We start from the raw sequence: 13580 nt of genomic DNA on the forward strand, positions 1-13580 counted from the left end.
GGAGGCTGCACCAGGTCCTACACAGCCCTGGCTTCCTGTGGGGTCATGCCAGGCAGGGGAGAGGGGTCAGACACAGGCGGGAAGGGCAGTCCGCAGACCTCCAGGCCCGTGCGTGGGACTTTCTCTGTTTGCTGGGCAGACAGGGTTGTACCTGTCTAGTCCCCTGGAGACTCTTTCCTGTCCTGTCTTGCCTTGGTGTAAACTAGGGTCTATTTGAAAACAAAACAAAACAAACAAGCAAACACACAACAAAAAAAAAAATGGGGATTTTAGAACCCAAGACTGTAGGAAGACTGACTTTAGGGCCTGGGTGTTCCAACCCATTTTACAGGCAGGCAAGTTGCCCACCAGCTCTGTTTGAGCCCCGAGTGGGGCTGTGTTGCTGGAGAGATAAGCCTTTGTCCAAAACACATCAGTAGCATCACAAAGTCTAGGAGAGGGTGGCCTTGGCCCCACTGAGCTCCTTCCTTCTTGAGATCACATCTGGGGTGTTTAGCTTTCAACACCTATTTATGAAGGTACCTGTCTGGGCTTGGTCTTGTGCTAAAACCCCCAATCACCATCACATGATACACACTGTTATGTAACTTGCTTTTTTTTCCTTAACACTATATTATTGCAGGTGTTTTGTTCATAACACATGACTTCACTTTTAAAAAGAGCAGCTGCTTAGTATTCCAGTGGTTTGATGTCGTGATGTGTTTCGTTGGTTTCATGCGCACTTTAGGTTGTGGGCAGGGTTTGTGCTATTACAGTGTCACACCCTGGAGTGCAGAGCGCTGCTGGCAGGGGGCCAGAGCTCAGTAAATGTTCACCTTATGAGTGAAAGTGCAGTGAGCATCCCAGCGCTCTCTGCCCACGCGGGCACCTCCGGGTCCATCCTAACTTCCCACATGGGAAATGGCCAGGTGCCAAGGTATGAGCTGGGCTTCATCTTTGAAAGGCGTGTTTTCCAATTAGGGAGGGCCTGGGGAGGAGGAGCCAGAAGGTGAAGGAACTGGAGGCTGCGAAGCAACTGGGGATGTGACAAAGGAGTAAGAGATGAAGAACCGGTGTATGGAAGAGTTCGCCTTGTTCTGGGTGGTCCTAGAGGTCCCTAGTTAGGGACTCTTGAGTGGCAGTGGGCAGAAGCGTATCTGACCCAATGTCAGGAAAAAATGTCACAACTGTGCCTTGGCATTAAGAATGAGTTTCCCATCCCTGAGAATATGCACTGGGTGGGCCTCTAACTATTTTTGAAAGTCTGATTTAAAGAAACTAAAAAGTCTAATTGAAGTTTGGCCATCCCTGCAGAAAGATGGAGGCAGGCTGACTTTGCTGGGACCTGAGTCCCTGCTGAGACCTTTCTGGGACTGGGGAGTCCTGCCCCTCTGCCTGGGACCGCAGAGAGGAGGGGCATGTGTCTCAAACACCAAGCAGGTTCTCACTGACACTCTCTGTTTTCTCCATTGAACCTTTCAGGTTCTGGGGCAACCAGGTGGGTGACGAGGGGGCCCAGGCCTTGGCCGCAGCCTTGGGTGATCACCAGAGCTTGAGGTGGCTCAGGTAAGCCTCAGAGTTTGTCCTGCAGTTGATGGGGGAAGCCAGTGTGAGGAGGGAAGAGCCTGGGCCAGTTTTGAAGGTCTGTGAACTTAATTTTCACCCTGCTGTGTTAGACAGTGGGATGAGAAAGAAAGAGCGCTGGAGTTGAAGTCAGGACACCTGGCTCTTTCTGGGTGACTTTGGGTCCCATTTCCTCTCAAGGGTCTTGATTCCCTATCTGTACTTGGAAGATCTTGGGCTGGATAGATAGTTTAGTTGCTCAGTCATCTCTGACTCTTTGTGATCCCATGGTCTATAGTTTGCCAGGCTCCTCTGACCATGGGATTCACCAGGCAAGAATACTGGAGTGGGTTGCCATTTCCTCCTCCAGGGGATCTTCCTGACCCAGGGATTGAACCTGAGTCTCCCAAATCTCCTGTGTCTCCTGCCTTGCAAGTGGATTCTTTATCTACTGAGTCACTGGGGAAGCCCTGGATCAGATACACTTTTAAAAAATCATGTATTTATTTAGGCTGTGCTGAATCTTTGTTGCTTTTCTCTACCTGTAAAGAGCAGGGGCTACTCTCTAGTTGCAGTGCACGGGCTTCTCATTGCGGTGGCTTCTCTTGTCGTGGAGCACGGGCTCTAGGGCACACGGGCTTCAGTAGTTGCAGCATGTGGCTTCAGTGGTTGCGGCTCCCGGGCTCTAGAGCACAGGCTCAATAGTGGCACAAGGGCATGTGGGATCTTCCTAGATCAGGCATTGATCCCGTGTCTCCTGCATTGGCTGGTGGATTCTTTACCACTGAGCCACCAGGGAAGCCCTGGATCAGCTACACTTGATCTCAAGAGTCAACTCCAGTCTATTAGGGGGAGCTGCTCAGTAAACCATGTTGGGAAGGATTCTAAAACACTGCTTCTGGACTTAATGAAAAAGAGCACTGTAATCGATTAGTCTGAAATGGAGCAGACCAGGACTTGTGGCAGTGTGTGCCATGCATTTTTCCCTTCTTGAGTTATCTTTGAAGTCCCTCACTGCTCTGACATATTTTTGTTTTTTGACTACATCCAGCCTGGTGGGGAACAACATTGGCAGCGTGGGTGCTCAAGCCTTAGCATCGATGTTGGAAAAGAATGTGGCCCTGGAAGAACTCTGGTGAGTTTAGGGGATTCATCTCTCTAGGGAGGCAGGCACTAGCCTTTTTTCATTCTCTGGCTTCATCTGTGGAAGCTGATGTGTGTGTAAGACAAAGATGGGTGACTGAGTGATTGGGTGATTGTGTTTGTCTTTGTCCTAAGTGGCGTGAAGCTTATAGAACCTGGCTAACTCTTTTCATTGAATTTTTCAAACCAATTTGATTGGTTTGTTGGTTTGTATGCTTCCTCCATGGCGCGTAATAGTTCAGAGCACAGACTCTGGAAAAGAGCAGGCTGAGCTTCAAGTTCTGCTGTGATCTTCAGCAAGTTAAGTAACAATCTCTCAATCTCAGGTTTCTTACCTGTAAAATGAGTATGGATGCTTTCAACTATTAAATACTTTGGTAAAAATTAAATGAGATAACACCTGTAAGTAGCTTTGTACAGTGTCTGGCCTATGTGTAAGCACTCCATAAATGTGAAACTGTAATAGGATAGTGTCTCAATGGACATGAACTTGAGCAAACTCGAGGAGATGGTAAGGGACAGGGAAGCCTGGCATGCTGCAGTCCATGGGATTGTAGAGAATCAGACCCGACTTAGCAACTGAACAACCGCAAATGTTTCTACTACTCTTGATGCTACTGCTACAAGGATTGCTACTGCTACAAGGATTGCTGCTGCTACTGCTATTAGTGTTTTGTTATTTCAAGGTGAATGTGAGTGCCTAAGAACCCTGGATATGAGAGTCAGGGTCATGTGCAAGGCAGAGTAGTTTGGGGGAGGTTAAAAGATGAACCATGAATCATATTTATGTTGATTCCAAGCTTTCCATTCCTTAGATGCCACTAGTCTATCCTTCTTATGACATATTCTGGGCAGTTCCAAATTGTATCAAGGAGATAAAATGCTGAATGTTTGATTTTTTTTCCAGGAAGCATAAAGGTACTGAAACCTATTGAGCATTGCCACAGAATGGATATTGCTGATGGTCCTTGACTGTCAGTGGGGCTCACTAGCTCAGCCAATGTACCATTGAGTATATCCTGATCAGATTCCACAACTTGGAAATTCTTGCTAGAGAATTGCCTCACTGTGAATGTATTGGTTATGACTACATCAGGCTGTATGAGATGGAAAGCCTCCATCTAAAGTGGCTTAAATCAGTAAAGAACTGACTTTTTTTTTTAATGTACATGCAGTTTGGAGGTAGGCAGCATATGGCTGTTTCGGTAGCTACATATGGCCAGGAGTCTGGACTGTCTCTCATTTTGATCTGTTTCATCCTCAGCATGTGGCTTTGTTCTCGTGTTTGGTTGCCTCATGGTTACAAGGTGGCTGCTGCAGCACCTGCAGCACTCCTGTATTTCAGTTTCAGCCTCTATATCTAGGAAGGGCAAAAGCCTGGGTCTCTCCACTTTAAAGAGCATTCACAGAGTCCCCATCTGTCAACTTCTCCTTACGTGTTGATGGCCATGTGGATGTCCCTTAGCCAACTCTGGCTGCAGTTGAGAGTGGGGAATGTAGTTCTTCCACCAAGCACATGGCTGCTCCAAATGAAATTAAGCTTCCATTAAGAAGAAAGAAGCAGAAAATGGATCTTGAGTCACTAGGACATAAGGGAACTTCTGTGGAGGAGCCCTGGAGCAAATTCTCTCCCAGAGATGTCCCAGAAATTGAGGACCCTTACACTTTGCTTGACCTGTTTTTACTTTATTGGTTTTCAGATGTTGGATATTCTTAATCGGCAGAGGTAGGGCACATGGGTTCGTCTTTATTGGCATCATCTTATATAATAAACGTCGCCAGTCAACTGGGTTTTCTCCTTTATTCTTGCCAGCCTGGAGGAGAACCACGTCCAGGATGAAGGTGTGTGTTTCCTCGCCAAAGGACTTGCAAGAAATTCAAGTTTGAAAGTCCTAAAGTAAGGAATCTGTAAGCAGGAGCTAGACAGTAATGATCGGCCTTGAGAGGGGGTGTTTCTGAATAAGAAATCTGGGTGACTTCCCAGCCTGGCTAATTCACACAAGGTGGCCCCCTAGAAAACAGTCTTTTGGGGTCCTCCCAAATGCAGGCAAGGGGTAGTGAAGTGAAGCTGGGGAGGGAGAGTAACCAGAAAAGGGTGTCATCAAGCTGGTGATTACTGGGGACCAGTGGGGTGCAATCCTGTGGGTGCGAGGCAGCAAAGAGTATTTATCCACCAGCTGTCTCTCCTTCATGTATTGAGGTGTACTTGTGGGGGTATTTGTTTTCCGGTGCTTCTGGCTTGCCCTGACCATGGTTAAGCATGCTCCTGGGTTCTGCAGAAAGATCTCCTACAGAAGGTGGAGGTCTCCCCAGCAGGCAGCTCCTCAGCAAGCAAGAGTTAGAGGTGAGAGCTGAGGGAACAGGGGTGGGTTGCCCACAGCATCTGCTCTGTGGCTTATAGGACATGCCCTTTTGCCTCTCCAGGAGTCTTCCCTTACTCAGACAGGAGATTTCTGATGGTCATCTCCAGTGGTTCCTCTTGGTGTGTGATTAGTATATAGACAGGCATTTTTGCTTTTACTCATATGTGCATGCATCCTTTAATATATTGATCCAAGAAATGTTTCTGGAGTGCCCACTCTGTGCCAAGCTCTGTCTGAGGCACTGAGGACAGAGGGATGAAAAGGCCCTGCTAACACAGCTCTTAAATTTGAATAGGAGACACAGATCATGAGCAAGTAAACAAATATGTGAGATCATTTCTGTTAGTAATATGCACTCTCAAGAGAATTCAAGAGAGGGATGACAGGAGAGGGCGAGGTAACTGCTGCTGGGCAGCACCTCTAAGAAGGTGACAAAAGACTTGAAACCTGAATAATAAGAAGGATCCTGCCATGCTGAGTTCTTAGGTATGTGCATTCCAGGTGGACAGAACAGCAAGTGCAAAGGCCCTGTGGCAGAAACAGGCTTGGTGGTTTTGAGAACAGAAGGAGGACCTGTGAGATTAGACTATAGTGGATGATGGAGTGAGGTGGAGGTGGGAGGAGCCAGCCACAGCAGCCTTAGAGCCCTGGGAAAGAGCTCAGGGTTTATTCTGAGGGTGTTGAGGAGCCTTCAGGGGGTTTTAATGAGGACAGTCATGTAATCTGACTCATATCATCTAAAGATCATGCTTGTTGCTTTGTGCAGAACAGGTGGAGGGACAGTAAGAAGGAAGCAGGGAGACCAGCCAGGAGACCCCTGCATTCTTCCAGGCCAGAGATGGAGATTGGGTCAGGGTGAGGGCAGTGAGGGAAGCAGGGCACAGCAGCTCGGGAAGGTCCCTTGGGGGGCCGGGGAAGTGATGGCAGGACCACTGGTGGTGGACTCGGTGGGCAGGGACGCATGCCCCAAGGAGAGGGATGGCAGATGTGAGCAGGAGCCCGGCCAGTGTTCACCACAGGCTCGTGGAACGCCACACCAGCCTTGCTGCCAAAGGTCTCCTTTCTCTAGAGGAGAGTGGTCCCTGCCCTGGCAGACATGGCCCGGGGAAACACTCGCCTCCCGAGACAGGCAGACAGCTGCCTCTGGGAGGGCGGCTGCTTCGCTGCCAGCCCGCCATCCACTCTGGCAGCTCTTATTTGTATTGCTCCACAGGGGCTAGGAAGTTGCCAAATGTTTGGGGAAAACACTTCCACTCATCACGTGGGTGACGCTGGGGCTCGGGGGGCCCGGGTGAATCTGAGCTGGGATGCCAGGCTTTGCACACAGTGAGGGGCCCTTGGCGATACCTGGTTGATGATTGACCAGGTGCGGATGAGGCAAACTTGTCCTCCGTCACTGTCACAGGCTCACCCCACTTGACCCCCACAGGTGCCAGGCAATGGCAGCCACCAGGCTCCACGCTGCCTCGGTGGGAGTCTTATAATTCAGCATCGCTGAACTGTATCCTCCTCCACTGTTTCCCCATAAAAATCGAGCTTCTCACCGATCTTAAAAAAGAAAAGCAAAGCCTACATCCTTCTTCTAGGCGTAATCTCTGCCAAGCGTTGGTTAAGAGCACGGGTTCTGGAACCTAATGGCCGGGGTTTGGCCCCAGCTCCACCATTACCAACCGTTCCTCCTTGGACTGGTAGCTCAGCTGCCTCAAGTGTAGACAGGGTAATAGCTGAACCCTCCTCACAGGGTTCCGAGCATGCGCGGAGGTGATGTAGGTTATGAGCGGCTCATAGTAAGAGCTCAACAGATGTTGGCTGATGTCATTATTAGCCTTGCCTTAGGTCAGCATCTCGGAAGTTCCTGACATTGTTGAGGGGGAAACCAGGTAGTGCAGATTATCTGGAAGGACAGCTGTGAGCAAGAAGACAGGGCGGGGACCCTTGAGCTCTCTGTTTTACAACCTCGTCCCACTAGCTATCTGTTTAGGTCTTGTACTCCACAGTTGCCTTAACAATGCTGAGTAAGTTTCTGCGTACAACAGTGTGAATCAGCTGTATGTATACACAGGGCCTCCCTGCTAGCTCAGCTGGCAAAGAATCTACCTGCAATGCAGAAGACCTGGGTTTGATCCCTGGGTTGGGAAGATCCGCTGGAGGAGGGCATGGCAGCCCACTCCTGTATGCTTGCCTGGAGAATCCCCATGGACAGAGGAGCCTGGTGGGCTGCAGGCCATGGAGTCACAAAGAGTCAGACACGACTGAACGACTAAGCACAGCTCGGCATGTGAAGTTGCTCAGTCGTGTCCAACTCTTTGCGACCCCATGAACTGTAGCCTGCTAGGCTTCTCTGTCTATGGGATTCTTCAGGCAAGAATACTGGAGTGGGTTGCCATTTCCTACTCCAGGGGAATCTTTCCAACACAGGGATCGAACCCAGGTCTCCCGCACTGCAAGCAGGCTTTTTACCGTCTGAGCCGCCAGGGGCTCAGACATACGCCATGTATGTATGTATACACACACTCCCCCTCCCCGTGAGCCTGCCTCCGCTCTCCCATCCCACCCCTCTAGGTCATCACAGAGCCCTGAACTGAGCTCCCTGTGCTACAGAGCAGCTTCCTACTAGCTATCTGTTTAATTCTTATCCTTCATGCGGTGGGTACTCTTTTAGGTCCCTTTTACAGATGAGGAAATTGGGACTTATCTGCTTGAAATGAAAAAAAGTAGTGTAAGGTGTATTTGAACCCTGGCATTAAAATGCATGTATTTTTATTACCATGTTAGCTCCTTCCTAAGGGAGCAGCTACTTCATACTCATCTGGTGAATGGAGGAGAGAGGGGTACATTTCACTTTGAGGATGAATTCATTGGGAATCTCAGGCAGGAAAGGGACGTGCTGAAAGGGCAAGTGGGCTTCAGGAGTCCAGCTCCCAAAGCCTCCTTTAATTGGATAGACTAGCCAAAAACTAAGCATCCTCAAAATTCACCATTCTGTCTTCCTCTCTAGGCTGTCTAACAACCACATCACCTCCCTTGGGGCAGAGGCCCTCCTGCGGGCCCTTGAAAAGAATGACAGCATTCGGGAAGTCTGGTAAGACCCCTGGCAGGCCTCTTTAACCTCTCTGAGCCTCGGTTTTCCAATGTATAAATTGAGGTGAAGGGAGAGAGGAACTTTAGAATTTCTAAGATCCCTTATGACTCAGACCTTCAGTCCTGTTCTGCCTGGGATGAATCTGGTTCCCTGGGAAAGATGTCTTGTTGTTTCTAAGCAGGGACCAACTGTCTCATTTTTAAATTGTGTTTGTTCAGAAACGTCTCTGTTTTCGGCAATCGTGTGGGATTTGGGGTGTGGTTGAAAAGGGAAACAGAGAAAGGAACTCTGTTCCTGCCCCCCATCGGCCATTACATCTGACTTCATGGGTCAGGGCTGCTCTATGAGACCCTCTGCGGTTCTAGGTGGATGTTACACAGTGTTTCCAAGTCTTTATTGGTAACAAAAAGCCATGTTCCTTCATGTATGTGAAAAATGTATTGCATCACAACTTCAAAGATTTCTCCTTCCTGGGAATCTATTTATTGCTCAGATAATAGAAAGATTTCCCCTGGTTTAACAGTTTATGAGTGAATGTCACTAGATACGTTTCAGGCACTGAGCTAGAAATCAATATTTAAAAACGAGGACATTTCCCTACAATCTTTCTATCTTTCAGAGGTTTCTCAAAAAAGCAACTCTGGGCCCTGATTTAGAATGGCAGTAATTAAGCAGAGTAGAGACAAACTGACCCCATTCAGCCAGGCAGACCTTCTCAGGCTCACCCCCAACCCCATCGAGTTGATTGTCTCGGACCAGTTCCTTTTGGCTGCTGTATATTACATGCCTCATCCCTGAAAGCTCCTGAACCCTGCTTTAAATATGCAGATTTGTCCCTCTCTCAAAAAGCAGATCAAGGCAGTAGCAACTGTAGCTATCAAATGATGAAGTTAAAAATAAAGGCTTCTAAAAATCTGTCCTGCGATAGAGAGATTTTCTTTTCTGTGCGATTGTGTAATCCCTCTAGGCTGTGAGGTCCTCGATCTTGGGTAGAGAGTGGTTTTTTTTTTTTTTTTAACTATTGCACAATTCTGAGAAATGTCACGTTCTGTGTCTAGGGGGAGCAAACCGACATCAGGTTGATATTTTAAGGGTTCTGATGTTACTGGCAGAGCTTGGGAGGACATTGGGACTTGCTCATTGCATTCTTGACAGCTTCTGCTGTTGCCTTAAAAAGAATGGCCGGCCTTGAAGAGTCAGGGCTGGCTGGCCCCAGTGTGGACTCTGCAGAGTCATGGAGGCTTGTTAAATCATGCACAGTGATTCATGAGCTGCCTTGGCTGACGGAGGGTAAAACCTGCACAGACAGCTCTCCCAGGAGAGCTGCAGCTGGGCGGTGGCAGCGGTGGGGGGTGGGGAGGGGCAGGCCATCCAGGCACAGGTTTACAGGTTTACAAAGCAGCAGCTTCCTGATTGAAAGCACGGCCCCGGTCCGGTCCTCACTCAAACCTCTCTTGGCTTTATCCCCTTTAGGCTCCGAGGAAACACTTTCTCTCCGGAGGAAATTGAGAAACTCAGCCACCGGGATACCAGACTCTTGCTCTGATGTCTCCGGGCCAGCGTTCAACTCAGTGTGTTTGGGAGGAGGCCATGGGTTTGGACCCCAGGATGGGACGACATCTGAGAACAGCCCACTCAGATGGAACCTGGACCTGCCCAGGGCCAACCCAATAGGTCACCTTTGTTCTCGCAGAGGAAAGCGCATCCGTGCCCTGTGGAGTAGATTTCACTGAAGCCCACCTTTGCCATCAACTTCTTGCCAAGATTCAGTCCTGGGATGTTGAAGAGGACCAGCCTGCCTGTACAGGATGAGGCTGGTCTGAAGTCACGCTGACGTGGGTCAGTGAGGCCCACGGATGCCACCGAGTATTTATGGATGTGGAGAGCTCCCCGTGAGGAGGGATATTCAGGAAGCGACTGTTCGCTTTGTCTCAGCTCATGGTCATGCTTCAGGTTGTTCTCTACATCTGGTTCGTAGTGGACCCTACAAATGGCACTTCCTCTGTGGTTGAGATTCAGAATGTAGGCATTCTCACCTTTGATCTTAACTTAGTACCCTGGCCCTGCTCCCACCCTGCCATCCCCCTCAACCCTCCCCCCATCCGGAATGGGAGGGGCTACAGCTTACCCTGCTATCCTTTTGGAACTTATCAAAAGGAGACAGGTGACATATATGTGTTCCTCAAGACATTCTAGAGTTTCGAGAAAAATACGACTGCCCAACAACTGGACTTTTATTTCCAGTAGAAATCAATTACTCTTCAGTTAAGTCAACTCCTTATCCAAATGCAACTTTTAAAATTAACCTAGGCCAGAATTTTGAACAGCCCCACCAGGTCTCCAAGGCCTGTGAACTGAACTCTGGCGGCAGACTTCCAAAATATATTCATAAGAGATGGTTTGGTTTTGTTTGTGCCAGGCCGCTTTAGGATATAAAATTATAGATCAAAAGATTACAGGGCAAAATCAAAGGCCCTTCCTTATAACGCAAATATTTTTTCTCTGAATTTTTCAGAAGCTTCTGTAAACTGTCAGGTGCTGTGCAAGTGTTATTATTTTCAACACTGTTATTTGTGAAGAATTGGTTAATATTTATAAACCACTTTGTTTTATTCTTCCTAGTTCATGATTTTATAAAAAAACAAAAAACATGACCATTTAATGGTATGCTGTAAATAATCCCAGAGGATAAAACTATTGAGTCACCAAAGCTATCTTCATTGTGACCAAACACAATGAAGTATTTAAAAATACTCTGACCATTATCACATATTAAAGCACAGTTTTCTCCTTGAAGGGAGGAGACAAGATGTTTCAACCAGATAATTGATTGCTTAAGGCACAAGCAGTGTTTAGAAATAGCCTTGCAATCAAAACACATTTGGCTTCAGTTTAGAGAAGTCTAACCCAGCATGGAGTTTTAAGCTGTAGAGGAACCTCACAGTGTCCCAGCTGAAACACAAATGTGAGAGATGCAAGCAGGCCCCTGGGCCTCCCTCCATTCTCTCCAAGTGTCTCCAGGGGAGAAGGATGGAGAAGATTGGGGAACAGTTCTCTGCAAGCAGCCTCGTGGGTTGGCCTTGGTGAAATAATTCTTAGCTGAATTTAATTAGCAAGGACTCAGGTGGCTGCTCATCAAGGTGGAATCGGCTTCCTTGAATGGTTTCCAGTATGTCTGGTTGGTTAAATACTGTGGCATCTCCCTGGGCCCCTCCCCAGTAAGAGCATGCGTGTGGGTTCTCTTTGCTTGTTTGGATTTATTTTATTGAGGTATGGTTGATTTACAGCGTTGTGTTAATTTCTATACAGCCGAATGATTCCATTATACATATATGTACTACTCTTTTTCCATGATGGTTTTTCACAGGATAAACTATTAATAGTTCCTTGTGCTATACATTAGGACTTTGTTATTTATCCATTCAATATATAATAGCTTCCATTTGCTAACCTCAGCCTCTTACTCCATCCCTGCCCCACCCTCTGCCGCCTTGGCAACCACAAGTCTGGTCTCTGTGTCCTTGAGTCTGTTTATGTTTTGTAGATATGTTCATTTGTGTTATATTCTGGATTCCATTAATAAGTGATATCATATGGTATTTGTCTTTCTCTTTCTGATTTACTGTAATTTCTAGGTCCATCCATGTTGCTGCAAATGACATCATTTCGTTCTTTTTTATGGCTAATATTCCACTGTGTATATATATCACATTTTCTTTATCCATTCATCTGTCAACGGACATCGAGGTTGTCTTGGCTATTGTAAACAGTGCTATAGAACTGCTATAGAAACCCATAGAAATGAGTTCCCTTTGTTGGTGGCATCAGGTTTTGCTCAGACCTTTCTTTCAAATAGAGAAGATCGGGAGGAAGATGGAGGGGGCCACTTTCTCAGAGGATTAGACAGAGCAGCCCACATTTGCCTGTCACCATCTTGGATTACAAATTCATCTGAACAAAACAGACAGACACCATGCCCATCCTCTAGGCACTGATGGGGAGGGGAAAGGAAGAGGCAGGCAGAAAACAAATAAGCTGAAAAATATATAAAATAAGGTCTACTGTGGCATGTGCTAGGAAGGAGGTTCAGGATAGAGGGAACCCTTCAGATTGGGGGTTGGTCAGAGACAGGTCCTGTGAGGAGGTGACAGGCCTCCAAGTAAGGAAAAACAGGCTATGCAAAGGGGGAAGGGGTCAGGGGGAGCATTCCAGTCACAGGGAGCTAGCTGTACAAAGATCCTGTCATGGGAGAGAGCTTGCTGTGTGGTAGGCTGAATAATGTCCCTCCCCTACAATAGCCAGGTTCTAATCCCTGGAACCTGAAAATGTTGCTTTATGTGGCAAAGGAACTTAAAAAATGTCATTAAGTTACAGATCTTGAGATAGGGAGATTACCTTAGATTATCTGAGTAGACCCTAAATGCAACCACAAGTGTCTTCATATGACACACAAAGGCAGACGACCCAGAAGAAGGCAAGGTCACCACTGAAGTAAGATACTATACTGCTGGCTTTGAAGATGGAGGAAAGCGCCTCGTGGGCCAAGGAGTGCAGCTTGAGAAAAAAGACAAGAGTGAGTGAGTGAAAGCGTTAGTCATTCAGGCATGTCCAACTCTTTGCGACCCCGTGGACAGTAGCCCGCCAGACTCCTCTGTCCATGGAATTCTACAAGCAAGAATACTGGCGTGGGTGGCCATTCCCTTCTCCAGGGATCTTCCCGACCCAGGGATCGAACCTGTGTCTGCTGCTTCGCAGGCAGATTCTTTACCATCCAAGCCACCAGGGAAATCCTTAAGAAAAGACAAGGACACATATTTTCCCCCAGAACCTCTGAAGAGAGTGCAGTCCTGCAACTACCTTGGTTCTAGCTCCATTTTGAATTTCTGACCTCCAGGATTAAACAGAATTAATTTGTGTCATCTTTTAAAAGATTGATATTTTTTTTTTGCCTGTACCAGGTCTTCATTGCTGCGCACGGGCTTTCTCTAGTTGTGGCGAGCAGGGGTTACTCTTGTAGCAAGTGGGCTTCTCACTGTGGTGGTTTCTCTTGTTGCAGAGCACGGGCTCTTGGGAGCACGGGCTCAGTACTCGTGGTGTGCAGGCTTAGTTGCCCTGTGGCACATGGGATTCTCCACCAGGGTTTGAACCTTTGTCCCTGCATTTGAAAGCGAATTCTTAACCACTGGACCACATGTGTGTTCGTCGCCTAGTCGTGTCTGACTCTCTGCGACCCTTTGGACTGTAGTCTGCCAGGCTCCTCTGTCCATGGAATTCTCCAGGTAAGAATGCTGGAGTGGGTTGCCATTCCCTTCTCCAGGGAATCTTCCCAACCCAAGGATCGAACTCCAATCTCCTATATTACGGGCAGATTCTTTACTCTCTGAGCCACCTGGGAAGCCCTCTGGACTGAGGGAGGTCCAGTTTTTGTCATTTTGAAGCCACCAAGTTTG

At 47.8% G+C, this 13580-nt stretch overlaps 1 protein-coding gene across 6 annotated transcripts in view; it reads left to right on the plus strand.

Annotated features, from left to right (window-relative positions):
* The window catches only part of NOD2 (nucleotide binding oligomerization domain containing 2), a 36524-nt gene extending 23465 nt beyond the window's left edge, over window positions 1-13059 (plus strand). For all 6 annotated transcript variants that reach the window (XM_065925308.1, XM_065925305.1, XM_065925309.1 and 3 more), the window contains 5 exons: window positions 1462-1545; window positions 2594-2677; window positions 4499-4582; window positions 8047-8130; window positions 9604-13059. In XM_065925308.1, coding sequence (XP_065781380.1) covers window positions 1462-1545; window positions 2594-2677; window positions 4499-4582; window positions 8047-8130; window positions 9604-9676 — 409 coding nt within the window. In that variant the 3' untranslated portion in view covers window positions 9677-13059. The remainder of the gene's footprint in view (window positions 1-1461; window positions 1546-2593; window positions 2678-4498; window positions 4583-8046; window positions 8131-9603) is intronic.
* Window positions 13060-13580: the final 521 nt, after the last annotated feature.

This window comes from Muntiacus reevesi, chromosome 2 (genome assembly GCF_963930625.1).
Source record: "Muntiacus reevesi chromosome 2, mMunRee1.1, whole genome shotgun sequence".
Lineage (NCBI taxonomy): Eukaryota > Metazoa > Chordata > Mammalia > Artiodactyla > Cervidae > Muntiacus > Muntiacus reevesi.